Source organism: Anser cygnoides, chromosome Z (assembly GCF_040182565.1).
Source record: "Anser cygnoides isolate HZ-2024a breed goose chromosome Z, Taihu_goose_T2T_genome, whole genome shotgun sequence".
Lineage (NCBI taxonomy): Eukaryota > Metazoa > Chordata > Aves > Anseriformes > Anatidae > Anser > Anser cygnoides.
The window spans coordinates 47919-73827 of NC_089912.1; the positions used below are offsets into that span (position 1 = coordinate 47919).

The following is a 25909-nucleotide window of genomic DNA, read 5'->3' on the forward strand; positions in this document are numbered from 1 at the left end:
AGATGTGGCCTCCTGGCTTGGCCTCCTTTGTCCCTGGCAGGATTGAGGCAGCACCCTGAGAGGCAGCAGGCGGCCCCTGGGCTTAGCTCAGGGCAGCCAGGCGCAGGCCCTCCAAGCAGAGCCTGCCAGTCGTGGTGCTGGAGCGAGCCCTCACCAGGGCACGAGGCTCCTTGGTGCCAGAGGCAGGCCCCTCTGGGCAACAGGGCCAGGAACAGGGCTCGGGCCCAGCCCCGTGATCTCAAGTCGCTGGCATTGTAGGTGCTCTGTGGGCAGCACCTGCTTTCCTCCACTAATGAGAGGGGCTGTGGCCTGCTGCAGGTCGCAGCCATCGTGCCTCAGGGGAAGGGTCCAAGCCATCTTGCGTGCGCCCTCCCCGTGTCCCTTGTGAGCGGGGTGTGTTGCGCCCCGAGCTCTCCAAGTCCCCAAGACACGCACTGGCTGTGGGACAGCAGGTGGCCCTGGCTGGCGCCAAGGGGAGATGTGGGAAGGGGCGGAGCGGGGCGAGCAGGACTGCGCCTGGGGCGCCACTGACTTTGCGCTTCTCTCCCTGCGTGCCAGGGCAGTGTCCGTCGGGGTCACCAGCGGGACGGTGTTCTGCGGCCTCTGTGGCCACCCTGAGAGGGCCGAACATACAGGTACCGCACCTTAGTCTGAAGAGTGGGAGGCTGGCGTGGGTGCGCTTAAGGATGTCAGTCATGAAGAGATGGGCAGGCTGGGGCAAGCACATATGCCACAGCCTGCCGGTGGCGGCCCAGATGGCACCGGTCTCCACCTGAGGTGGGAGAATGGGCTCAGAGACTTGTGGTTCCCGCTGGGTCCGCTTGCCCTGCCGCTGGGTTGACCTGTGCCTGAGGGTGTAGTCCCAAAGCTGGGGAAAAAAAAAACAAGGAAACCTTGAAGAATATAGGGAGGCCCGTAGCTTGTGTAGTCTTTTCTATAGCTCGTATAGTCTTTTAGCTGAGAAAATAAGGGAGCAGAGAGACAGGCAGCCTTGAGCTAGCAGAAGCAAGGAAGATATGGGATAAAAGGTAAAAACAAGAAGGAGAGCAACAGCTCCAGACTGATCTATAGTAACCTTTTGCTCATTAAGGGTCATAAACATATTAAAAAACATACCCATCAAAATGCTAATGTATGCTGATGTGGGATTTGGTGTCCCCTCCTCCCCCGCTCTTCCTCTGTAATGTGCAAACTCAGTAGACATAAGTTAGGTGAGCTGTAATAGCCAATCGAAAGTAGCCAAAGAGATAGCTTTTGCAAGTTTGCTGTGTATAAATAACGGTGATTCAAGTCTGAAGTGTGCTGGCTTTGCAAAAGATCGCCAAGCACCTGACTCTGCAGAGTTATATAATTAGTTATTTAATTAAAAGACCTTCGTGTGGATTTCAGCTCTGTGTGCTTATTGGTGCAGTCCACTGGGCATGCACCTATGGACAACAAGGGGAAGTAGCCCTTGGCCTTGAAGGGTGGGGCAAGGCTGCTTTCCTAACCATGTCAACGTGTTCTCTCTCTGTGGCAGTGATTGGCCATAAGGTGAATTTGGCTGCCCGCTTGATGGTGCACTACCCTAGGCTGGTGTCCTGTGATGAAGCCACCTACGCAGCCTCTCGCCTGCCTGGTTACTTCTTCAAGGAGTTGCCGGAGACAAAGCTGAAAGGCGTTACCAATCCCGGCCATATCTATCAATATGTGGGGATCACCGAGAAGCGGTGAGTGTCTTCCGAGCCATCTGGATGGGGGCACAGGGACCCCAAGGGTGCAACCTTGGCCGGCAAAGAGGAGCTGTGCAGCAAGAGACCAGCCTGGTCTCCCACAGACATCCCTTCCCCGTGGCCAGGAAGATCCAAAGGCCTGGCACGGGTCTGCTTTGTACCTCTCTGCCCTTCTGTCTCCTGCTGCTAAGAGAGCCGGGAGTGATGCCAGTGGGGTGGGGAAGGTTGTCCTGCTTTGGAGACGCACGCTAGCCATGCAGGCTTTGTCCAAGCGGCTTTCCGCTGGGCTCCCTGCGCTGTGCTTGCTCCACTACGTGCAAGGCTACGGCAGAGGTCATTCTGACGCAAGGAGGAATTTTTTCCCAGCTCCTTCTGCGCAGGGAGTTTTGGGTCTGTCATGTCGCCCTGGGGAAAGGTGGGCCACTGGGCCACTCTTCCTCCTGTCTGCCTGCTCAGTTCTCAGGTGTCCCTCTGGGCCAGGGTTGGAGGACCTTCTGAATGTTAACGTTGCTGTCTCTTGAAAACTATCAAAAGACTTGAGCCAAAGGTGCCAGATGCTTGGTGTCCTGAGCCACTAAGTGACACAGGTCCTCCTTTCCAAGAGGCTGCTTTTGCTTGTCCAGGGTGACAAAGCAGTCTACTAGCCTACAGCACACCCTGGCTTCTTTGCCCCATCTGGGTTTTCTTTGGTTTTGGCCTCTGGCGAGGGACTCCCAACACCTTCTGCTGTCCCGCCACGGCTGCTGGCCTTCTTTGTGCTTGAAGCTGTCCTGGCATGTCCACTCGAACTTTGGCCGGGGAGCACGCTCCGGATAGCGTGCTGCTGGAAAGAAAAGCAGTTACCTGCGGAGGGTCTCCTCCCCTAACACAGCAGGCTCTATATTCCCTGGCTTCCGACCAGCTAAGTGAGACGCATGTTTTGTCTTCTCCCCCTTCTAGCATCTTTGACATGGGTCTCACCAAGGAGAGGTCGGACTATGGCCCCTTGCTGGGTAAGTAGAGAAGTCCTCGCTCTTCAGAACCCCAGCTGCTTCCCTTTGCCCAAAGCTGTGCGCCTTGCTGGAGGTTAACCCCGGCAGGCAGCTGAGCCCAACACAGCCGCTCGCTCCCTTCCTCCCTTCCTCCCTCCTCTAGCCTGCTGGCTGGTGGGGCAGCATGAGAAAGTGCAGAGGCCTTGACACTGTGCCAGCACTGCTCGGCAAGGGTTCAGTGTGTTCTCAGCATTCCTTTGGTGGCAAGTCCACCACATCACAGCTCGCTCCAAGCTCCTGTGAAGACAAGGAGCTGTATCGCAGCCAAAACCAGAACAGGCCCGAAGACGCTGCCTTAGCTACAGGGTGCTGGCAAGAGCTCTGGAGCTCAGGGTGCAGTGAGATGTTTGGCATGCCTTTTGGGCGCAGCTGCCTGCAGTGCCTCAAAGTGTGCCCTCCAGTCTTGGGCTGGATCAGTGTGGGGAGCTGCGTCCAGCTGGCTGAATCTCGTTGCCTCTGGGAGGAGAAGCCGAGGTGAAAGAGGTCCTAGGAGCTGCGCCGTGTGGCCAGCGGGCAGGCGGGTCTGTTAGTGCTCTAAGGAAGGCAGTGGTGCCAAAGCTGAGATGAGGGGCTTGGAAGGAGGCCTGGGTGTAGGCAGGCTTGCTGACATGGTGGGGGGAAGCCGCCGCGCCAGCAAAAGGGAATGCCGCCCTGCTTTTCAGCATGCTGCAGCAGCTTGTTTCCTGGTTGGTCTTCACAGGTCGCGAGGTGGAGATTGACCTCTTTGAACGCAGCTTGAAGGCCTATGAGGCTTTGGGACAGCCGCACATCCTGGCGTATGTAGGCATCCTGGGCTCTGGAAAGAGCCACTTACTTACCGAGCTGGCCTTTCTAGGCCAGGCCGCCAGGCACAGGTAAGTGGGTTTTTTGAGACCCTTCCCGTGCCTGTCCCCTGACGTTCGTGGAAGACTGCGATGCCTCTGCCCTGTGCCTGGCCCTCCTCCCCCACCCCCGGGACTGCGCACCCTGCGTTCCTTTGCAGTAAGAACCAGGCGGCGTGAATCTCTAGCTCTCCTGTCTTGGCAGGCGTGGGCTACTGGGGGCCTTTTCTGCAGCTCAGGTGCCTTTTGCTTTTGCACCGCAGGGTTGTCACCGTGGAACTGACCGAGGCCAACGTGAGGCAGCCCTTCTCTGCCATCCGTATGCTGGTGGCCAGGGCTCTGGGCCTGCAGGCGGGTGAAACGTGCGAGGACAGGCAGCGCACCCTGCAGGCCAAGCTCCAAGGGGCGATAGAAGAGAGCAGATATTGCCTCCTCAATGACATTTTCCTCGTCAAGGTGAGAGCCAGAGGGAGGCCTCCTGAGGTAGGCTGGTTGTTGTTTGGGTGTTCTGCTGGGCAGGCTTAGCTCCGGGCTGGGAGCTGCGGGGCTCATGGCACCGCGTTCTGATTCCTGGGTCCGGGGAGGCTCCCTGCCTGTGGTGACTTCATGTCCTGTGCATGAGCCAGGTGTCTTGGTCAGCACCCTGGAAAGGCCAGTGAAGAGAGGCTCGTGCTGACCTCATGCAAAAGCAGAGGCGCTTTGCTCTGCCGTCTAGCTTGGTGGATAGGCATGCCTGGTCCCAGGATGATGTTTCTTTCTGACTCCGCTTTCCTGTCCAGTTTGCCATCCCGGACAAGATTCGCAAGATGCATGACACTCCAAGGAAAAGGGAGTTGCACCTGACTTGTACGCAAGTGCTACAGAAGGTGAGCGTTCCTCCTTCCACCTGGGTCAGAGAAAGAAAACAACCCTGCCCGCTGCAGGCTCCACATCAGAGCGGCCTGAGTGGGCAGCAGGACGACGTGCCAGGGTCATCGCCCTTCAGGGCCCAGGAGACCCTCCTCCCAGAAGCCCCTCTCGAGCCCTCCCCATATGCCTAGTAGCTCGCCTCCTGTTAAGTTGGAGGGTATGTGCCCTGGAGGAGGATTGACGCCTTCTGCGTTCCTTTGCCCAAGTTCCCTCCTTCAGAAGGGCAAGTGATGTCTGAGGAGACCCTAAAGTCTCGCAGAAATGAACAGCCAGTAAGCTTCTGAAGAGGGAAGCGGCTGGGGAGAGACTTCTGAGTATTCTCTGTCTCCGGAGAGAGGGGCTACATTTCCTCCCCTAGAAGACGCTTGAGAATCCGCCAGACCCCACACAGACCCATCTGCTTTTTTCAGACCCTTGGAGGAGAATTCGGCATATTTGTCATCGACAACGCCCACTTCATCGACCCTGCCTCCTGGATTATCATGTGGCCCGTGCTCCAAAGCGTCACGCTCTTTATGGTCATGAGCTTAGCTCCTGGCCACGAGAGAACGGAGAGCTTTTTCAAAGCTGCAGCAGACAGCACAATGTCCCAGAGAATCAGCTGTCTTCATCTGGAAGAGCTGAAACCTGCAGCTGTGGTGCAGAAAGCCTGCCGGGACCTTGGAGTGGTCAGCATCCCCAGGGATCTAGCAAGGTATGTTGCAGGCCAGGGAGTTCTTCCGGAGGGGCTGGACCTACGCCGCCCACGGAAGGAAGTCGCCCCGCAGGAAAGGAAGCACGGGGCCTTCTGGCAGCATCCTTGACTCCAGCAAGGACCTGGGTTTCTCCTTAAGACTCACCACAGCAGGCGTGAGCTAAGAATAGGCAGCTCCCAAGATGCAGCACGTGGGCAGTGACAGCCCTTTGCTGTTGCAGAGGAGGGAGGGCAAGGCAGGGAGGAAAGGGGAGAGAAGAGGAGAGCAGAGGGAGTGGGTGCCCAAGCCTTAGCATGGCTGAGGCGTGCAAAAGGCTTTGACCTATGTGGCCAGGCTGCAGGAGGGATTCCCAGGAGCAAGGGTCCAGCCAGCTGCCAGAGCAGATCTGGGCTCCTGAGGACAGGGAAGGTCAGGCTTGCTGTGTTGTGCTTGGGACATTGTCCACGACCATTTCCCCATGGACTCCAGCAAACGGTGTAGGGTCAGGGGGTCCTAAACCAAGGGGGTCCAAGCCAGTGGGAGGACCGCCCCCTTCTGAAGTGCGCCGTAGCTGTGACAAAGAGGCTGGTTACCCTGTGAGGCTGAGTGACTCGCCGCCCGCCCATCAGAACTGTGTCGCACCGTACTTCCCTGGTGTTGGTCACTGCTGGCTCTGCTCCTGCCCAGGTTCCTGATCCAAAGAAGCTCTGGCATCCCATATTACTGCGAGGAACTGCTGCGCTGCCTGCGTTGCAACAACATGCTCTTGTTCCGCACTGGGAGGCAGGACAAAGAAGCAGAGGACGACTGGGAGGGCTTGGTCGGTAAGCACTCTTGTTGCGCACTGGCTAGACGCTGTTGCACCTCCGTCCCCCCGGCACGACCGTGTCCTGTGGCTCTCCAGTGAGTCTGGGCAGAGTCCGATCTGGCAGCAGGACAGAACTTGATCTGGCTGAGGTGTGGGCTCCCGCACACCTTGCTGTCACCTTGGCAAGCCACCAGCTCCCTTGAGAAGAAAGCCCTTCTGCAGGAGAGGGACAGACCTGGGAAACTGTAATCCAAAACCATAAATGCCCGCAAAGGCGCTGGGAACTGAGGAGCTTGGCAGTAATGCAAGAGCAGTAATTGCAAGAGCAATGCCAAGCAGAGTGCTGTTGCCCTGGGGACAGCCTGCATGGGCTTTGCCTTTTGGATTATCACCAGCAATTTCCCTGGCTGTGGGAGGTAGCGCTGTCAAAGGCAGCAACTGCTGTGTTCTGTCGCGGGACTTTCATTCAGTACAGCTGGGCAGCTGGTCTGAAGGCGGAAAAAGAGTTGCAAGGGTGATGCAGACAAAAACACTGCAGTGGAAACCGGTTTGCCCCGCTCACTGACCGCATTCGGTGCGGGCCATGAAGCGCACCCGACCGTGACAGGTTGGACTTGCCCCACCTTGTTCATGCTCTCTCTCTCTCTCCCCAGCTTCTGCAGTCGAGGCTTCACACCTCGTCTCAGCCACCTCAAGCTCCAGTGCTGGGAATAACAGCGGCAGGGTCTGCACCATCAGACCAGACGTCAGCCTGGAGACCACCGTGCTGCCGGCCACCTTGAAAGGTGAGGGGCTGGGTTCGCGGCTGTGCTGGGGTCCTTTCCTGGGGTGCACATGAGAGAGGGGCTGGGCATCGGCATGCTGCGGAGTCACCCGCTCAGCCGGGGGGTCCCTGCCAGGAAAGCGACTCCGGTCTGAGCAGAAAGAGCTCTGTGCTTAAGGGCACAGATGTCCCCCTCCGGGCTGTGGACCAGCTGTGAGCCTACCTGTGAGGCGCACAGCAGTTGCGGGGAGCTCCAAGTCCAGCTCTGAGGTGGTGAAAGCGCTCTCTGTTCTCTGTGTGCACTGCTGGGCGTCAGCCTAGTTCAGCTCTGCTAGGTCGCATCGCGGGTCGCATGTACCCGCAGGATCGTGCCCTCCCCATCCTTGGTGGAGGAGCTCTTGTCTGGGTCTCTCTTATCCCTGGGCCTTGTGGCCTGTGGTTGCCAGAGGAGTGGAGCCATCCTGAAGACATTCCCCTGGGATGCGATTGCCCAGCAGGTGCCATCTTGAGGAAGAGAGGCCAAAGTCTACCCTGTTTCCCGTGGTGGAAATGTCCAGCCTCTCCAAGCTCAGGCTGTGGGACACAAAAGAGAGAGACGTTTTGCTTCTTCTTGACAGAGATTGCGCTGGCTGAGCTGGACCGGATCACGCTGATGAAGCAGACGGTTTTGAAGTTTGCGGCCATCATAGGGCCGGTGTTTACCACCCAGCTGCTGGCTCACATCCTTCCCACCTGCATCAGGCAGCAGATGAATTACTTGTTGGACGTGCTGGTGGGCGACAACATCATTAAGTGGCTGAAGAACACAGGGGTGCCCAGAGACGTCCAAGATGCTAGAGAGGGGCCGGCCACCTCTCAGCAGGCAGGGAGCGGTAAGTGGTGGCAGTAACGTAGACCCAGGAGCGCTGTAGCTGAAAGGGGCCTTCCCCCACCAGCTTTGCGCAGAGGGAAATTCCCAGCGGCTGTTGAGAATGCCTCTACCACTCTGTCTGAGGCCACGATCCATTGCCTTGCAGGGGCGGAGAGGCCGTCTATGAGCGAGGAGCCCACGGAGTGGCGGGCTGGCGTCCTGGCCTTCTGTGCCCCGCTGCTGCGGGAGGCAGCCTACGAGCTGTGGCCGGAGAGGCAGAGGGCCAACGCGCAGCGCAAGTGTGCTGCGTTCCTGGAGAAGCACGCGCACAAATGCCGGAGCTGCCACGGAGGGGACTTTGTGGCCTTCCACCGCTTTGCCGTCCCCAGTCCCCAGGATGGGGAAAACTGCCAGGGCTCTGCTGACGAGGATGACTGGCACAGCTGGGAGGCCTTGGTGCTCGCTGGAGAACAGCTGAAGAAGGACAGGACTCACACCCCTGAGGGTAAGCTGTGTGCGTGCTGCGGAGCCCCCTCCCTCTGGAAGCCCAGGCCCATGTGCTGGGGACCTGGTGGGCCCCAGCTTGCCAGGGATGAGCCAGGGGACGAGGATGATCACCGCAGCTCTTGTGCCCTGGGTCTGCTCGGCAGGAGCCTTGCAAGCCCGCAGCTCTTAGCCCGGGCTACGTGGGGAGGCCCTTGACACGCTCTCTCTTCTTCCCAGGTAGTGCAAATGCCCTGCAGCAGCAGCAGGCTTTCTCGGAGGAGGAGTTGAGGTGAGGAGACAAGGTTCTGATGATTGTGGAAACCAGTGAGCTCCAGAGGAGACAGATGGAGCTCTGCCGTTTGGCTGCTGGCTGGGACTCCAGCTCTGGGAGGAGGAGGCTGGCTGTGGGGTGGGAGCTGGGATGAGACAGCAGGAAACTGGGCTTTTGTTGCTACCTGTAGGGAGAGCAGGGTCATCTCAGGTGATGCTCATCCGCTCTTTGCTCTCTTCTTTTCCTGGCATCCTGCCGCTGACCAGAGCGTCCGAGCGGTTTCCACCAGAGGGCGAAGGGACAACTGCGCAGCCCAGCAGGACCGAAGAGAAGGAAGGTGGCGAGTGTTCCTGCAAATGCGAAGCCATCATCGAATCAGTGCTTGTGCCTTTGGCTCGCCACTATGTGGCCATAGGCAACGCTCCCCGAGCCTTCTATTACCTGCTGGAGTGTGCGGCTGCCTACCTGCACGTCTCCAACAGCTACATGGTGAGTGGCCCTGCTTGCCAGCACGCACCGCACCTGGAGTCCACTGCAACAGGACACGCCCGCTAAGGGGCCTCCCAAAAGAAACAGCGGGGGCAGAGCCGGACTGTTTCCTGCGCTTTGCCTCTCCCGCAGCAAGAGACACGGGGCACTGAAGCAGGCCCGTCAGCACAAGCTGCTTTACCTGGGAGGCGGTCTGAAGGCTCCCTTGGTGCCTGAGCTCCGAGCCCACGGGCCACTGTGCTAGGGCAGGGATCGCGTGGGGAGATGCGGGCCCTCCTAAGGCAGGTGCCACAGGAGGCAAGAGGGAAGGACGGAGCTGGCCAGGGGCTCTGCACCGATGCTCACCTGCTGCCTGTGTGCTTGCTCGAAGGCCCTTATGAAGCTGAACGAAGCGGAGGCCCTGAGGAACTCCATGGAGAAGACAGCAACTGCGTTAGACTGCTTTGAGGAGGCGACCTTCTTCAGCCTCAAAGGGGAGGTAAAGCGGCAGGGTGACGCAGAGGGGTGTCCTGGAGGATGGAGCCGGATGCTTTCCCTTCTTGCAGGGGGCGTCCCTGCTATAGCCAGCCCCTGGTACATTTCTGCAGCCTCTGCAGGAGGAGAGGCTTGGGAAAGCGGTCCATGTCTGCCCGTCTCCCTCTTCCTGTGCAGGTCTGCTGTAATCTAGGACGCGTGAAGCTGGCCAAGAAAATGACCAGGCGGGCGCTGAGCCTTCTGAAAAAGCGATTCCCTCAGACGCGCGCCGGAGCCTTTGTCAAGTCTCTGTGGGAAAGGTTTCAGGGTGCTCTTTGTGCCCCAAACAGAAGAACACCCTCCCTTCCGCCAGAGGCTCGGTAAGCAGCAGAAGGGAGCACATGGGAAAGGAAGAGTATTCTGGTGCCAGGCATTCAGGCCCAGGCCTGCCTGGACTTCAGGCCATACCTACGCTGTCCCATAGCTCATTAGCAGGACCGAGGCATTAAGGCACGACGTGTGGGTCAAACAGCGGGCAGTGCAGCCTCACGCTGCCCCCCTGTGCGGTCCCTGGGCCTTTGGGTAGAAAGCAGCTTGTGCCGAGGGATGCACCTGCTGGCACGTTTCAGATGAGGCCAGGGGTGCCTGGGAACAGAGAGGTGTGAACAGGGAGGACGGGCTTAACAAGGGAAGGAAGGCAGTCTGGAGTGACCTCCAGGGACGGGATGGGGTTGGGTTAAGGTGTGCGTGCGGGGCGGGGAGCGTGATGAGGAGGCGCAGAGTTGCGATAGTCCTTCTCCTGCTGGTGCCTGGCATCACTTCCCCCCCCCTCGGTGCCGTAGTGCCAGCACACCCTCTGTAGCGGTCGGCTGCCCCTGGCAGCACTTCTTCATTTGCCCACTTCCATGCCGGCAGCCCTTCCAGCACCAGCTCCCTTCCTCTGAGGAGGCGGACGTGTCTCAGCCGCCACCCCACTTTCCCCTGCCCAGCCTGATTTGGTGCTCTACAGCCGTGCCTCTGGGCTCAGCAGTTTCTCTTGTGTGCCAGGAGGAAGAAGCTCGCCTGGAAGCTTCAGCAGACCCGCTGCCTCTCCTTACTGGGGCACCTCTACAGCCTGGAGGGCACATCAGGAGGACGGAGGTTCTCCCGCCTGGCAGCTCTCATGAAAGCCAACACGGACAGGAGAATGGACTCCGCTCGGGAAGAAGACTCCCACTCCGCCAACTGCCTTTGTATCCCTCCTCTTCTTAGCGTGTCTTAATAAAACATCTGCTCTCTTATGGTGGTGGTTGTCGGGGCTCGCCAGGGGAGGTTCAGGTTGGAAATAAGAAGAAAGTTCTTCTCAGAAAGGGAGAGCTCGCTCCCACAGCGAGAGATGCGGGGCACTGAAGAAGGCCCGTCAGCACAAGCTGCATTGCCGGGGAGGCGGTCTGAAGGCTCCCTTGGGGCCCGTGCGGGCACCTGGAGGGAGACGGCATGGTCAGGGTGGGACACGGGCAGCTGCCAGGGGCTGGCACCGGTCTGCAGGGCAGGCAGAGCGCTGCTGCCACCGTGCCAGCATTGGCCTCAAGACCGGGGCGGGGAGCCACGGGCCAGGCTGCTCTGTGCCCACAGAGGCCCGTCCCACCCCCACTGGGGGGCACAGAACCCCCAGCGCTGTTGCGACCGCTGGGCTGGTGCCCGGGCAGCTCAGCCTTCCCCCCCTCCCCGCCCCACTGGGTGTCCCCTCGCCTTCCTCTCCGCTCCCAGTTTGCCATCGGGCAGGTGCCTCCCCTCCAGCCTTGCTCAGGGCAGGTATTTCCTCCCCGAGACGGCGTGGGGTGCGTTTTTCTGCCGTTTTCCTTTGCGGGTCTCCGGGAAAACGGTTTGGGAAGCCGAGGACCCGAGCACCCGAGGACCGGCGCGGTTGCGGCCCCCTGCCGCCACCTGCTGGCCAAAAGCCGGTACTGCAGGCTAAGCGGCCCCGCGCATGCGCGGTGGCGCCCGCGCCGCCGGCACTCTCGTCGGTGCCCCTGCCCGCGGCAAAATGGCGGCGCCCTGCTCCGGGGCAGAAGGCGCGTCGCCTCGGCTCGGCTCGGCTCGGCTCGGCTCGGTTCGGGACGGGACGGGACGGGACGGGACACCACACCACACCACACCACAGCACAACGGGCTTGGTGGTTGGGGCCGCCCCGGGACGGCGCGCGGGGCGAGGCGGCGGGCGGTCGGGGCGCCGCACCGTCAGCAGCAGTTCCTGGGGCAACGGCCCTTGTGCGGGGCGGGGGGCGCGCCGCGCCGCGCCGGACCCGTGCTCCGCGGGGCTGTGGGGTCTGGCGGCGGCGAGCCCGGCTGAAAAGGGGCGGGGGAGGGAGGGAGGGAGAGCGAGGAGAGGGAGAGGAGAGGAGAGGCGGGGAACGGCCCCGGGGGGGGGCGTTGCGGAGTCCCCGCGGGGTCACGTGGGCTGCTCCGTCCCGAGGCATGCTGGGAGCTGTAGTCCTGCGCTGCCGGGCGGCCGCCTCGGTCGCTGCGCCGCGACTGACCCCGTCGTCACCGTCGCTTTGGCCCGCGTAAGGCGTGTCACACCCCGGTGTGTGCTCCGGGGGGGTGACAGCTCAGCCTATGTTCCTGCTTTTAGGTAGCGAGTGACTCTAGTCATATGCGTCTGCGTTGTGATTGGTATAAATTTTTCTCGCTTTTGCGTTCGCTCAGGGAAATTCGGAGCGCGTGCTCAGTGAGAGGGAGTTGCACCTTGGAGGCAGGTAGCCTTTGGAACGGAGGTGTATCTGGGCATTTTAATGAGATTATAATGAGCAAAGTTCATCCAGGGGACGTGAGTAGGCTGTCAGCCAGCCTCAGGGCTGGCCATGCAATCTATCGGCTCCGTACCATCGGGCTCGCTCTAAAATTGTGCTGTTCCTAGCCAAATGGCCCGAGGCCCAGGAAGGCCGAGGCGGTGGGTTGCTCTAACACGCTGCGGCCAGGGAAGCAGAAGCTTTCCTTCTCCTTTCTTGGTTTCGCAGCCTAGCAGAGCAGCTTGGTGCCGTGGAGTTTTCTAACCGTCCGGTTTTCGCAGAAAAAATGACACGTTCAAGCGGTGAAGAAAGAGGGCTGTTTCTTTGGGGAAAGCCCAGCAGAGGGCGCAACGAAGGGAGCACACGAAGGGGCAGGCAGGGCCCGAGGGCTGCAGCTGGGCTCAGCGCTGAGCACAGCTGCAGCAGCACAGCCAGCCAGCTCTCGGGACGCGGGGCCTCCTCTCCCACACTCTCCGGAGCCGGTAACGTAGCGCTTGCAGGCTGAATTCAGAGGGAGCTCGCAGGACCAGGATGGTTTCAGCCACCAGGGAGGAGACCGAAGGGCTGCTGTAGCCCTCCGTGCTTCTGAGTGCTGACATGGAAAGGAAGAGAGCGGAGGTCAGAGCCCGTATCAGTGGGAAGCAAGCCCAGGAACCCCTCCTGCCAAGGCCGCCCCACCTCCTCGGCTGGGGCAGGGGTCGCAGCTCACTGCCCAGGGTCTTTTCTCCTCCCAGCCAGTTCCTGCTGATAGCCCACTGCCCTCACTCACCCTCGATGATGTTCTTCAGCTTCTCCTCGCGCCCATCCACCAAGTGCTGCCCGGCAAGCCCTAGGTACACACAGCCCATCACAGATCCCGCTGGCCAGCTCGGCCCAGACACAGTCCCCCCTCAGCATCCCCGCCGGCTTGGCCACGTGTGCCCAAGCGTGACGACACCCAAGGAGGCTGCGAGGCACCCGCTAAGCTTCCCACCACAACCGCTGCGTGGGCAGGGGTGGGCGAGGGCGGCAGGGAGCCCCACAGGCACTCCAGGCCCACTCTGAGCAGGCAGTGCTCTGCAGCCGCGTGGCTGATTCCGCAGCAGCTGGGGCTGGGGCCGAGCTGCTGTGCGGCACAGAGGGCCCGTGGGGTTGTGACTCACCAATGAACCTGACGGCCGCCTCTTGCAGGGGCTCCTGGGGGCTCCACAGGTACGGCAGGCTCTGGCACAGGTAATCATCCACTCTGCTGCTGTGCCTCAGCAGCTGGAAGAGAGCAGTACATGTGGATGGGGCTGGTGCAGCCTCTCCCCTTGGCCAGGCAGGCCCTGTGCCCGGGACTGGCTTCCCCTGCCGGGACACCTGATGCCCAGCCAGCAGCCAGCTGGTGCTGGGGCGAGGCTTTGGAGGGAGCAGGGGGCAGGGTGCTGAGGTGCCACCCCGCTGCCAGGGGTCAGCTGTCGGCATGCCTGGGACCTGGGAGAGCGACGAGGCTGTCGAAGAGCCTGTACTGCTATGTGCTGGGGGGTGGGGGTGGGGGCGCGTGCGTGGCTGCAAGCTGGGGGCTCTGGCCTGCAGCAGTGGCTAGAGGCAAGGGTTACCCACCCCACACCCTGGGCCAGGGCTGGCAGGCCTCGCCTGGGCCAGGTTTTGGGAGCCCTCGGGCAGTTGTCCTTACCAGGCACTTGCCAACCCTCTGTGGCTGCGCTGTCTCCAGCAGGTTCCTGAGCTGCTTCCACTTGAGGAGCTTGGCAGCACCAAGGAGGGCTTCCCGAGAGGCCTGCAGAGCAGCAGAGAGCGGGAGATGAAACAAGTGCGCGTGGGACAGGACCTGGTTGTCCCGCACGTCGTCAAGGCTCGGGGGCTTTCCCGGCCCTTGCTGGGGAGGTGCAGCAGCCGGGGAAGGCGTCTGCCAGAGGGTTCAGTGCTCGAGCAGAGGTGTGGGGCAAGCACCAGGCTTGGCAGTTTGTGCTGCTGGGGCTGCAGGACAGAGGTCCCCCAGAGCTGCTCATCTGCAGCCAAGGCCAGGAGGCAGCCGAAGCGCTGCAGTCACCGAGGCGCCGCGGCAGGAGGCAGCCGGGGGCACCACCCACGGGGACCCCAGCAGGCTGTTCCCTAGGGCCTGGGCTCCTGAGCCCGCCACCGCGGACACAGGGCCAGAGCCCTGCCCTGGCTGCAGCTCCCTTCCCAGGCCGGTGCCCGTGAAAACTCTAGTGCCTAGGTATCCGTGGCTACGCACCACTGCTGAGCACTGCTGGGAGCAGGCAGGGCGGGCCTGGAAAACGCCCGTGCCCACCTTCTCGGCCCCTGACAGCTCTAGGGCTGCAGGAAGCCTCCCAGCGGGCTGTTCTGTGGAGGGCGGCGTGTGGGGCTGGATGTGGGGCAGGGAGAGGCCCCTCCGCTCTGGCCCTTTGTGTGGGTGGAGGCGCAGCAAGGACAAAACGGCTGTGGTGGGCCTGGTGCACGCACGGAGGGGCTCTGCACCTTTCTTCTGGATTCAGGAGCTTCGGCCCCAGGGTGAGGCACGTTCAGAGGGAGCCTTGCTAACAGCCCGTGCCCCTGATGCGCAGGCCCTCCTGAGGGGTGTTGCCCCCTCAAGCGACCGCTCAGCTTAGAAATCCCCACCTGAGCCACACACTGGTTCTGGTCGTGCAGGTGGAAGAAGAGGGGGAGGAGGGTGCTCTGCACTTGCTTCTTCATCTCCGTTTCATGGGTGCCCTCTGCCACCTCCATGGCGTCCTTGCAGAGAAGGATGGAGAGCTCTCTCACGCAGCTGGACTCCTGGCGAGACAGAACAAGTGAGGACCTCAGTCCAGGCTCTTCCGAGCTCACAGTGAGCAAGGGGTCGGTGTGGCTCATAGGGAGACACGCTCCTGGCTCTCACGCTGCAGTGAGCTGTGGTAGGTAAGGCCAAGCGTGCAGGCAGTGCAAAATGGCTCAGGACGCAGGAAGGGCAAGGCAGTGGGTTGCAGATGCTCCACCCTGGGGCTGGCAAGGGGACACGTGGCAAGGGGAGAAGCTGCCACGGGCAGCGAGGGGCCGAGGAGAAGTTGCCGTTGTGGAGCACACGTCTGCAGGGCTCTGCACAGGGAGGGACTGCCCCAGCAGGAGAGCCCAAGAAGCACCAAGCAAAACGTTTCCAGCACGTGGCCAGGGGTCGTGGTGGGAGAAGAATTCGCAGGCCAGTGAGACACGCGGAGAGGGACGCACCACCCCCAGGCCACGTTCACGTGCCCCGTGGCCACGCTGGCCAAACCTCCTGCTTGCCCACCAGCCTTACGTTTTCAAAGAGGGGCAGGAGCCTCTCCGGAAGCTGCAGAGCGATGGGGCCAGCCACCTGCCCATCTGCCAGGCGGAGTGCGTTGCGGAGGACAGTCAGGGCCTTCATACTGATGTCGCCGTCGGCATCCTGCAGTTGCTGCATGACCTCTGGCAGCAGGCCTTGCAGAGTTACTGCCTGCATGAAACACAGCAGTTCTTTTTCAGAAACACCGAGGACCACTCCAGCAGAAGCCCTTTGCTCACAGCGGGCGCAGCCCAGGGCAGAGGTCTGTCTCCAGGCCAGCACGGAGCATGCTGAGGCCCCTCGGGACAGAAGGCTGCTGCCTTGGGTTGCCGAAGCAGCCACTTGTGTCAGCCTGGCCCCGTGTGGGGGCTCATCTTCCCAACCTCAGCAGGATGACTGCTCTGAGTAGAGTGCTCCTGCAGCGGAGGCAGCCCCGCGCTGGCCGGCCTGGGGCCTGGCATTGACCTCTTCCTGGCACAGCAGGAGGTGCCTTTGAGCGGACACTGGCGCGGCTCTCCTCGTGCTGCACGGTCCAGGGGCTGGCCAGAAGCGCTCAGGGGCCGATGAAGAAGGCAGTGAGAGCAGTGGAGCCACTACCGCCCCTCCCGATTCCTGGCAAAGTCCAAGCAAGCCTCTGCGGGCAACAGCGCCTGCAGCCCCGCCCCAGGTGGATGCCGCCACTTGGCCCAGATGCCCCCACTCACTGTCTTGGGTCTCGTAGACAGCACGACGAGGCTTGTGACCGCCATCCTACGCAGCACCAAGGACTGACTGTGCATGTGTGACTGAAGAAGGTTCAGGATGCAGTCGTCGATGTGCTGCTCAAAGTCGACGCAGTCCAGCAACTGAAAGACACCCAGCAGCCCCGTGAGGGCCTGGCCCAGCCGGCAGGACTCCTGGCAGTACGCTGAATCACCCCTCCCACACAGCTCGGGGCAAGGGCCCCGGAGCCAGTCACAGCTCTGCCTCGCGGCACGCAGCGCAGCTCCCTCGCCTGCTGCTTCTGCCCGCTGAACCACTTGCAGCCTTTTGCTCCCTGCACTTTCGGAAGAGGTTGTGTGCAGGGAGCTGTCCACGAGGACGGACAAAATGCAAATGCTTCAGGCCCGGTCCCTCAGTGGAAAAGGCCTCAGTGACTGGGAGGAGAGCGCAGTCACCAGCCCAGCTCCATCAGACTGGCAACTTGGCCCCTCCCCTATCTGCCAGACAGCCCGGAGTTTCAAGGCACCTCGGAAAGGCACCACTTGCCGCTAGGCCCTACCTCCGTGAAGACAGCCATGGCGACGATCTCCTTGTGCTTCCGTCTCTGGCAGAGACCCGTGACTGCCTCTTCAAACATCGAGGCGCAGTAGAGCGGCGCTTTGCTTCGCAGAGCCCTGGCCAGGGGAAGAACGCATTGGTAGCACCAAGCTGGGCAAACGAACCTCCTTGGGACTGCGCAGCCAGCGCTAGCTGCTATCCCATGGGCCAGGCCAGGGCAAGGCTTGCATTTCTGCGCTCTGCTTCAGCAGCTGGTGCTATCCGCTTGAGGAGAGGCCGCCCGCCCTTCGCCATACACCTTGCTTTTGCAAGCATGGAGGGTGACGAGCATAGATGTGCTCGGTTTACTGAGAGACGCCCCGCCTACACGCAAGTTGTGGCCTTCCAACAGATGCCATTTCCTGACCGCTTCGGATCCCCAGGCCCCCGGGCCTTCCCATGCTCGCTGGCCACCCTTCCGGCTGCTCTGCCACACAGCTGCAGCGCAGGCTGCGGCACTGCCTGCAGAGCCAGCCCCAGCACTCTCCTGTCCCGCTGGTCCCCGAGGAAGGGGCGCTTTGGAAGGTGACAGGTCCTGCGAGTCCTCCTCCTGCACCGGGCAACAGCAGCCCTTCTCCCAGGAACTCTCAGAGGCAGCGGCGTGGAAATCACAGAATGGACCGTAGGATGGCTCGGGTCGGAAGGGACCTTAAAGATCAAAGCGGCCTCTCCCCCTGTCGGTCTCTTCTGAGATCCCTCCGTCACCAGCACTCAGGGTCAGCGTTGTCCCTCGGACCCCTGGGCACACCCCAGCAGCCACGAGGAAGGGGATCACGTGGGGCCCTCCACCTCCGGGAGAAGAATGCCAGGGGAGACAAGGACAACTGATGAGGCGCTCACCTAGTCAGCACAGCGACACCTGTGTGGAAGGTCTCAGGGCTTAAAAGCATGTCCCAGCCACCCTGCGTCTGGATGTCTTCAACCAAAGCGGCACCCTTCAGGTGTTGGAAAAGCGCTCTCATGGTCATCACAGCAGTCCTGCATGCAGAGCGCAGCGTGCGTCACATGTGGAGCCCCGGCCCTGGCTCTGGCCTGGGGCACAGACCTGGCAGTGGGGATGGAGCACCTGAGAAAGCTGCCCGGGGGCCACATGCGCTCCCCCGTCTGACTGCTGCTCATGCTGAAGTCCTGCAGCGTGCACTCGTGGGTGAAGGAGATCTGGAAGAGCACGGCAACGTAGAACTTGTGGAACAGGGACTGCGCAACGCCTTTGCTGGAGGGCAGCTGGAAGATCTTGTGCATGGCACTGGTTACCTGCAGAAAACAGCCAGGCGCAGCTCTCAGTGCACGGATGTCCCTGCAGCACTGTCAGAGCTTGCGGGTTGGGGGGTGGGGGAGGTGAGGGCGAGGCGCCGCTCTGAGCTGACGGAGACACCAGGGCAGAGCCTGCTGCCTGGCTGCCTGGCCTGGGGCCCAGCCCCAGCGACTCTCTGGGGTCGGCTCTGCTTTGTGTCACGGGCAAGCCAGCTTTTCGTATCCAGAGCAAAGGCCCCAGCAGTCCCCGGGGGTCCTGCCAGCTGCCCTGGGCTCCCTGGGCCACACCTTGCAGCCTGCTTGGGCCAGGGAGCCGCCCTGCCCCGGGCTGCCCAGCAAGGCAGGAGCAGGTGGGGAGGGAGGAGGACGGAGAGTGGCAGCGCCGGGGCAGGCTGTGTGCCTGTGCGCAGTGGGGCCCCAGCAGTGCACGTGGCCCTGCTGGGCTCTGGCTCCCGGGCCCCCTGACTGGGGAGCCCCAGGGGAGGCTGTCGTTCGGGAACAGGGGAAGAGTGGAGGAGGGGACGGGGAGGGGAGTGCAGCCCCGCTGGGGGTGAGCGAGGCCTGCTCCAGGAACTCACAGCCCAGGAGCGGACGCAGCTGTGCTGTGGGCCGAAGCCATCGTGCTCAGGCCCTGTGCGTTGCATCAGCAGGCTTCTCAGCACGTCCTCTGCAACGCGGGGCTCGGAGACCATCGTCTGCCACATGGCCGTGGCAACCCTGCAGAGACAAAGCATGCTGTCGGTGGGGCCACCCCAGCCACTGCCCCTCGGCCTGTGCCGGCCCTGGGCGTCCTGAGCTGTGCCAGAGGTGGATGGGTGGGCCCCATACCTATCGCACCACGGGAAGGCCTCCAGCAGGCCCTGGACCGCATGCTCAGGGTCCAAGGAGGTGATCTGGAAAAGGGTCCTGTTCAGGCTGTCCAGGAGTGACTCCTTGCTGACCGACACCAGGCAGTCGTGGATGATCTGCATGACCCATGGCACCTGGACGAGAGACGAGGGAGAATGGAGCAGAGCACAGCCATGGCCCCAGCTGCCACCAGCAAATGCTTCCCTCCTGTGGCTCTTTGCCAGCCCGAATGGCTGTCGGGGGCTCCCAAGCCCTGGACGCAGGCCAGGGGGAACAGCCCCCAAGAGGGAAAAGGCACGGGGAAAAAGCAATCCGTCTGCAAACTGCTAACCTCCTCCATCTGTGAGTCTGTGATCACATCCAACACACGGGCAACCACCTTTGTGTCAGCGACCCTGGGCTGTGTCATGCCCTCCAAGACGGTGAGGATGAAGGCCCTCCTCTCGATGGGGAGGAGGAAGCTGCCAAATACCTGTGGGAGGGAAGACATGTCACACAGCCTGCCCTGGTGGCGGGGCGCAGCTGAGCGGTGGGGGCAGCTCTGGAGAGGGAGCCAGGGCAGTGCTGGCACTGTGCCCCCAGCACAGGCAGGAGCAAGGGCTGGCCTGGGCTGGGGTGACTGTAGCCTCAGTGGCTGCGGAGAGGGAACCGCCGCGCAGGGTGAAGGCAGGTGGTGGAGGTCAGGGTCGGGGCACACTTGGCTGTGTGTGGGCAGCCAGGCCTTGCGGGTGGCCAGGACAGCTGGAGCTGCAGTGCTGATGCTGGCCACTGACCCCAGCCTTTGGCTACTCCCTGCTGAGACATGGTGGGACCCCGCAGCCGGCTTGCTGGTAGGCCGTGACGGACCCTGCCTCCTGCCTACAGTTCTTGGGGCGCTGGTTCATCCAGGTCTCCTGTCAACCTCACAGCCGAGAATCCCAGCGAGGGAGGGGCTGATTACCGTCATCTCGTTAGCAGTCTCCTTGGGCAGGAAGGTGCTTGGGCATTCCTCCTCCAGCCTGAGCTTTGGATGGGCAGGTGTCATCATGTAGCCTGGGCAGCAAGGGAAACAGAGGGTGGGTGAGTGGTAGGAATGACGGAGAAGCTGCTGCTTGGAGAAGACAGCTGAGAACATCAAGGAGAGCTCTGTTTGCGGCAGGGCCCTGTGTCTGGCAAAGAGGGGCACTCTGCGTGGGGTGGGGGTGGGGACAGGAGACATGCCGGGGAGGAAATGGGTCCTCTGTTGCAAGGGGGAGAAGGGCAAACCGCCTCGTAGTCTGCAGAAAGGCCAGAGAGTTTGGTCCGGCTTTCTGCTCTGAAGCAGGAGAGAAGCCCCGCGATGCTGCTACTGCTACAGGCTCTCCAGTCCGCTGGTTCTCAGGAGTGCCACTAAGCCACTGCCCCAGGGGACATCCTGCTGCTCCGACAGGGGCTGTGGGAGCCCCCTAGGGTTGGTGCAGCACGGCTGCTCCCCTGCTCCGCCGTTGGAGGAATTTGCCACTCCTTCCTCTAGCTGGGGAGGGCGGACAAAGCGGCACAGCACCGTGCCTGGTGTTGACTGGGCCCTTGTGTCTGGAAGGTGCCGGCCCGCCCCAGCCTCTCTTACTCTGTCGCACCATCATGATCCTGTGGATGGCGTGCAGAGCCTCTGCAGACGCGCAGCTGATGTCGTGGTCCTCCTCGGCACAGCACAGGGTGAGGCACCCCATCAGCTGCCCCAGGAGTGGCACAGGCTTCGTCTGGAAGGGGCAAAGGTTGACCGTGCCCGCTCTGTGTCTGGACAAGTCCTGGGGGTGAGAGGATGGACAGCGGTAGCTTGGCTGAGCTGGTGCGCTTGAGACACCAGGAAAGGGTGAGGGGGTGCTCAGAGTTTGCCTGAACCACCAGCTCCTTACCTGCACCAGAGAAGCGGGGACCAGGACCTCGCTCAGTCTGGCAATCCTCCCCACGGCACACCGACGCACTGCCGCTTTCTGGGATTCTGTGAAGGGCAGCAGGGCCTGAGAAGAGAAAAGCTGCTGGTCTGCCTTGGGATGCGGTGGCAGCTCCCGTAGCGGCAGTTCTGCGAAACGCCGGGCAGGGTTTACGCAAGGCGCCCAGGCTTCTCCTGAGCAAGAGAAGAGCCTGGAAAGCGGGGCTGCCCCGTCGCGGCCTTGGGGACAGACCTGCAAGATGATCTCCAGGGTGGAGGCAGTGTAGCCTGGCGAAGCACACACCAGCACTTCCAGCACGCTGTCCAGAGATTTCAGAATCTGTAAGGAGGATAGAGCGGGTGGGGCTCTCTTGCTGGTCTTTCCTCATGGGAAGCTGGCTTGAATGCCTGCTGCCTGAGGCAGGCCTCAGCTGCCCAGTGGTGCCAGCAACCTGCCCGGTGGTGTTTCAGGATCTCTGTTGTCTCTCTGCTTCTCCTGTGGTCTTCCAGCAGCCAAAGCTAACTAGGAAGAAGTGCGCGGGAACTGACGGGCAGCAGGCTCTCTGTAGCTCACTCAGTGCTTACCTGAGCATAAACTGAAGCATCCAACTTGCCCCTCTCCCTCTCTGGAGCAAGAGAGCAGATGGTGTTGATGCAGGGGCCGAGGTGCTGTGACAGCACTGCTAGGTTCTCTTTGCTGCAAGGAGAGGAGAGAAGGCGCCCGTTGGATGCTGGCACTAGGAGCAGTGCCCGGATGCCCTGGAAGGGTGACCGTAGATGTCAGGGCCTGGAGTCACCAGGTGGGACCCGTACTGGGTGGGCAAGGCTTGTGTGGAAGCATCTTCTCCCTCTCCCGTGCTGCTGAGCCAGGGACAGAGGGCAGTCATGGCATGCAGTGCCCAAAGCCCTTTCCAGCTCCTGCCTCTCCCTTCAGGGAAAAAAGCCAGGAAGGGAGACAATGGAGAGCCCCTGGGCACGGCACCCTCTGCCCTCCCATCTGTCCCACTGATGGGCAGAGCGCAGGGGAGAGCAGAGGCCCTAAGACAGAGCACCGAAGTCCTGCCGGGACGGGGGAAGCCTGCTGCTGTCAGGCCCATGCTGTGGAGAGGCCCTGGCCAAGCCAGCGTCTGGGGAAGGTACCTCCTTTCAGTGATGGCGTACGCAGCTTGCCAGCCCAGGAATATCACGGCGCGCAGGTGGGCAGAGGATGACTTAGGCAGTTGCATCTGGAGGGAGACAGCGTGGTCAGGATGGGACACGGGAAGCTGCCAGGGGGTGGCACCGATCTGCAGGGCAGGCAGAGCGCTGCTGCCACTATGCCAGCATTGGCGTCAAGACCGGGGGGGAACACGGGCCAGGCTGCTCTGTGCCCACAGAGGCCCGTCCCACCCTCCCCTGTGCACAGAAACCCCAGTGCTGTTCTGACCGCTGGGCTGGTGCCCGGGCAGCTCAGCCTTCCCCCCCTCCCCGTCCCACTGGGTGTCCCCTCACCATCTTCTCCGCTCCCAGTTTGCCATCGGGCAGGTACCTCCCCTCCAGCCTGGCGCCGCAGAGGGTGCAGATCGAGGCCAGAAACTTCAGCTTCGAGTCCTCTTCCTGACAGTCAGGGAGCAGAGAGACAAACAGGGAGGGTGAGAGGGCGGCAACGTGGCCGGCAGGGCCACTGCACCGCGGGGCGTGCAGTGATGGCACGAGGGGCCAGGAGGGCAGCAGCTCAGCACAGCCAGCAGCTCTCCAAGAGCCTGTGCGTGGGCAGCAAACACGGCGGCTCCCAGCTGGGAGCAGCAGGCTGAGCCTCACGCACTGACAAGGTCTGCAGTTACCTTTTGGGTGCCAGTGAGAAACGCCCAGAAGTAGTCACAGGCTTCCTTGTCCTTGCCCTCCAGCGGCCTGCTGGAGGCAGCAGAAGCAGCATCTGATTAAGAAAGAGTGGGCAGAGCTGTAGGCCGGGCAGGAGGCAGAGGGAAGAGGCGTGCCCTCTCTTCAGCCCTGTGCCCACTGCCCTGCCAACTGCAAGCCCTGGGTCAGAACACCGATGCCCCCTCTCCTCAAGGTTGCCGCTGGCAGCAGAGCAGGAAAGGTGCCTGTCCTGCAGCACCGCAGCCTCCTGCCAGGTGAGCAGCCTTCTGCTGCCTGTCCCCGCAGCAGGAGCTGGGTCCCCTCCACTCTCTCCCGCTGGGAGCCTCCCCTCCTGCCAGGGGAGGCTGTGCTGGGGCTGGCTCCTGGCTCACAGCCGCCCTGCCCTTCAGGAACCGGCATGCCCCCCGCCGGCTGTACCCCACTGCTGATGTTCCAGGGAAACGGGCTCGCGCTGCAGAACAGGGTGCACTCGCTGACTTTGGTCCCGCCCGGCCCGCTGCGGACCCTCGCTCGCTTGGCTTCCTCAGTGGTGGCAGTGGCATGGCAGTGCCATGCTGCGGCACTCGTCCCTGGCGAAGCCCCGACTCCAGCCTGCTGGGGAGCCTTGGCAACTGGGGCCAGGCTGGACGGGCCCAGTGGTGCCTGCGTACTTACCCTCCTGGAGCAGATGGGTTTCCCCCAGAGAATCGGCAGGAGACCTGCCATCCTTCTCAGCCACCAGGATCCTGGGGGCAACTAATAGCAGCCCTGCCAGGGCAAGATCTTCAGTGCCCTTTTGGGCATCTTCAGGAGCCTCACAACTCTTGCCTTGTCCCATTGTGATCCTCCTGGGAACTGTGGGGCTGCCCTGCTGGTGCTGGGTAGTCATGGCTGTCCCAGGGACGAGTCACAAAGGGCCCTGCTGTGACTTGTCACCCGGGTCAGAAGGGGGAAGGCGTCTCCAGGGCGGAGGGCGTGAGGCCCGGGCACCTGAGTCCTCTTGGATGCCCAAGGCCCCTGTGTGCCCTCACAGCCTCTTGGGACCTCCCTGTGGCTCTGTGGTGCGTCCCAGAGTGCCAGTGTGCCCGAAGGACCTCCCTTTGTCTTCATGGGCACGCCAGAGCCTTGCCTCTCCCTCTCAGTGGCCAGAGCGGCCATGGAGGTAACCTGGCAATCCTGGGAGACGTTCTGACAGAAAAGGTCTGCTAAAACACCGGCAGATGCAACTGCCAGGCAGCCTGCAAACTGCTAATCCTTCAGAAGGCCCAGGTGGCCTCTTGGAACTTTAGCTGCGTACCTAAGAAGCAGAAACCTCCCTAGCGACCACTGATAAGGGCAAAAAGGAGGAACTCTAACAGCAGTTTATTGTCTGAAAAGGTGAAAAATACTTTGGGAAAGGGGGAAAGTAGGAATGTCAGCCCCTCTTGGCTCTTTAAGCTGCAAGAAAAGAAAGCAGTTTGGCAAATGTAAGATTTTTCTCTGAGAGAATAGGAAACGTCACTGGTTGTCGCCAGTGAAAGATCACAGAAATTAGCAGCATCTCTTGGCTGATCTAATAGGAGGTGTCCTACACCCTCTTACATCTCTGTGACACAGAAATGACCTGGTCTGGACCAAAAAGGAAGCCTCTCTCTTATAAGAACTTCTCGTGCCACACAAACTCTTGCCGAGGCGACCGTCTCCGGGGCAGACGCGTGCTGCAGCGGAGCGCGGGATCGGGACAGGCAGGGCTATTTTTCGGGCATCGAGCCTACGTGAGGGAGCCGCCAGGCACCGGCAGCCCTCGTGAGGGAGGCTGACGAGGCGTAGGCGGGGCCAGCAGCGTCAGCGACAGCTCCTCCCCCCGGCCGTTCAAAGGCAGCCCTTAGGGAGCGCGAGCGACCAGGAGCGCGGCAAACAGGGCCGGCAAACAGGGAGTGACGCGGCAGTGAGCGAGGCAGTGAGCGAGGCAGTTAGCGAGGCAGTTAGCGAGGCAGTTAGCGCGGGCAGGGCGGGCAGGAAGGGCAGACCGCTCACACCCGCCCATAGGGACAACTCCTCCAACGGCACTCTCCCGTCAGCTGGGCTGCGATGGTCTCCACCAGGCATGGTGCTTTCTCTAGGAAGTCAGTACACACCCAGACCGACTGCCCGTCCAAACATGCGGCAGTTCAGGTCTCCGGATGCGGGGAGTGTCTGAGCCTCTTGCTGCCATCGGCGGGAGGCAGGGAGACTGCTTGCGTGAGGTGCGAGCAGGTGGACGACCTGGTCCGCATGGTGGCGGAACTCAAGGAGGAGGTGCAGAGGTTGAGGGATATCAGGGAGTGCGAGCGGGAGATAGACTGGTGGAGCGACTCCCTGCAGGACCGGAGGGAGAGGGACCAGGGTGAGACGCTCCAAAGGGGGGTGGACCCCCTGCCCTGTCGCCATCGGGCAGAGGGAGGGGACCTGCGAGTTGAGGAGGAATGGAGACAGGTCCCTGCTCGACCTCGCAGGAGATGCCCTCCCCTTCCGGTGCCGCCTTCCCAGGTGCCCTTGAACAATAGGTTTGAGGCCCTGGAGCTTGAGAGACCGGCGGGTGAGGATGAGGTAGGAAGCCTACCCAGGAGGATGCCTGAGGTGAGGAAGTTGACTCCATGCCTCAGGACTGCCTCCACCAAGAAGGAAAGAAGGGTGATTGTTGTGGACGACTCCCTCCTCAGGGGAACGGAGGGCCCTATTTGTCGGCCTGACCCCACACATAGGGAAGTCTGCTGCCTCCCTGGGGCCAGGGTCAGAGACGTTACCAGGAAGCTTCCCAACCTGGTTCGCCCCTCTGACTATTACCCGCTTTTGATAGTCCAGGCTGGCAGTGACGATGTTGAAAAGAGAAGCCTCAAGGCTATCAAACAGGACTATAGGGGGCTGGGACGATTGGTGGAGGGAGCGGGAGTGCAGGTGGTGTTTTCGTCTATCCCTACGGGGGAAGGGAGAGGCACGGAGAGGACACGGAAAGCTCGCGTGGTTAATAGGTGGCTCAGAGGCTGGTGCCAGCACAGAAATTTTGGGTTTTTTCACCATGGGGAGCTTTACTCGGCACCCGGCCTGATGGCCCCAGACGGGTCCCTATCTCCAAGGGGAAAACGGATCCTAGGCCAGGAGCTGGCGGGGCTCGTAGAGAGCGCTTTAAACTAGGTAAGAAGGGGGACGGGGCTCAAACAAGGCTTGTTGGAGCTGTGCCGGGGGAAACAATGGCCCAGCTGAAGTGCATCTACACTAATGCACGCAGCATGGGTAACAAACAGGAGGAGCTGGAAGCCATCGTGCAGCAGGCAGGCTATGACTTGGTTGCCATCACGGAGACGTGGTGGGACCGCTCCCACGACTGGAGTGCTGCAATGCCTGGCTATCGGCTCTTCAGGAGGGACAGGCAGCACAGAGGGGGTGGTGGCGTGGCTCTCTACATTAGAGAATCTTTTGATGTTGTGGAACTCCAGGCTGGGAATGATAAGGTTG

At 61.7% G+C, this 25909-nt stretch overlaps 2 protein-coding genes and 1 pseudogene across 7 annotated transcripts in view; 2 read left to right on the forward strand and 1 right to left on the reverse strand.

Moving 5' to 3' along the window:
• The window catches only part of ADCY10 (adenylate cyclase 10), a 33909-nt gene extending 23362 nt beyond the window's left edge, over positions 1-10547 (forward strand). For all 6 annotated transcript variants that reach the window (XM_066987901.1, XM_048056404.2, XM_066987899.1 and 3 more), the window contains 16 exons: positions 559-635; positions 1520-1709; positions 2652-2704; positions 3444-3597; positions 3828-4020; positions 4344-4430; positions 4884-5167; positions 5835-5971; positions 6609-6740; positions 7336-7590; positions 7735-8073; positions 8292-8343; positions 8592-8814; positions 9185-9292; positions 9466-9647; positions 10315-10547. In XM_066987901.1, coding sequence (XP_066844002.1) covers positions 559-635; positions 1520-1709; positions 2652-2704; positions 3444-3597; positions 3828-4020; positions 4344-4430; positions 4884-5167; positions 5835-5971; positions 6609-6740; positions 7336-7590; positions 7735-8073; positions 8292-8343; positions 8592-8814; positions 9185-9292; positions 9466-9647; positions 10315-10528 — 2680 coding nt within the window. In that variant the 3' untranslated portion in view covers positions 10529-10547. The remainder of the gene's footprint in view (positions 1-558; positions 636-1519; positions 1710-2651; positions 2705-3443; positions 3598-3827; positions 4021-4343; positions 4431-4883; positions 5168-5834; positions 5972-6608; positions 6741-7335; positions 7591-7734; positions 8074-8291; positions 8344-8591; positions 8815-9184; positions 9293-9465; positions 9648-10314) is intronic.
• LOC125181656 (fatty acyl-CoA reductase 1-like) overlaps positions 1-25909 on the forward strand; it is a 98722-nt pseudogene that overhangs the window by 39479 nt on the left and 33334 nt on the right.
• Positions 12440-23273, reverse strand: LOC125181574 (maestro heat-like repeat-containing protein family member 7). Its single transcript, XM_066987683.1, has 22 exons — positions 23111-23273; positions 22420-22511; positions 22088-22192; positions 21737-21822; positions 21182-21293; positions 20850-20936; positions 20580-20684; positions 20291-20471; positions 19646-19737; positions 19037-19177; positions 18685-18839; positions 18435-18573; positions 17669-17856; positions 17443-17580; positions 16565-16679; positions 16008-16148; positions 15298-15474; positions 14643-14798; positions 13696-13797; positions 13181-13283; positions 12808-12867; positions 12440-12630 (listed from the first exon to the last, which is right to left on the reverse strand). The coding sequence occupies exons 1-22, from the start codon at positions 23271-23273 to the stop codon at positions 12440-12442; spliced, it is 2829 nt and encodes a 942-aa protein (XP_066843784.1).

Excerpts from the sequence above, each read along its gene's own strand:
- LOC125181574 (XM_066987683.1), bottom strand. The coding sequence starts at position 23,273 with ATGGGACAAGGCAAGAGTTGTGAGGCTCCTGAAGATGCCCAAAAGGGC. Across the intron at positions 13,798-14,642 it reads AGAACCAGTGTGTGGCTCAG|GCCTCTCGGGAAGCCCTCCT; the intron begins GTGGGGATTTCT and ends GCTGCTCTGCAG. Across the intron at positions 12,631-12,807 it reads GCTGAAGAACATCATCGAGG|CACTCAGAAGCACGGAGGGC; the intron begins GTGAGTGAGGGC and ends TTTCCATGTCAG.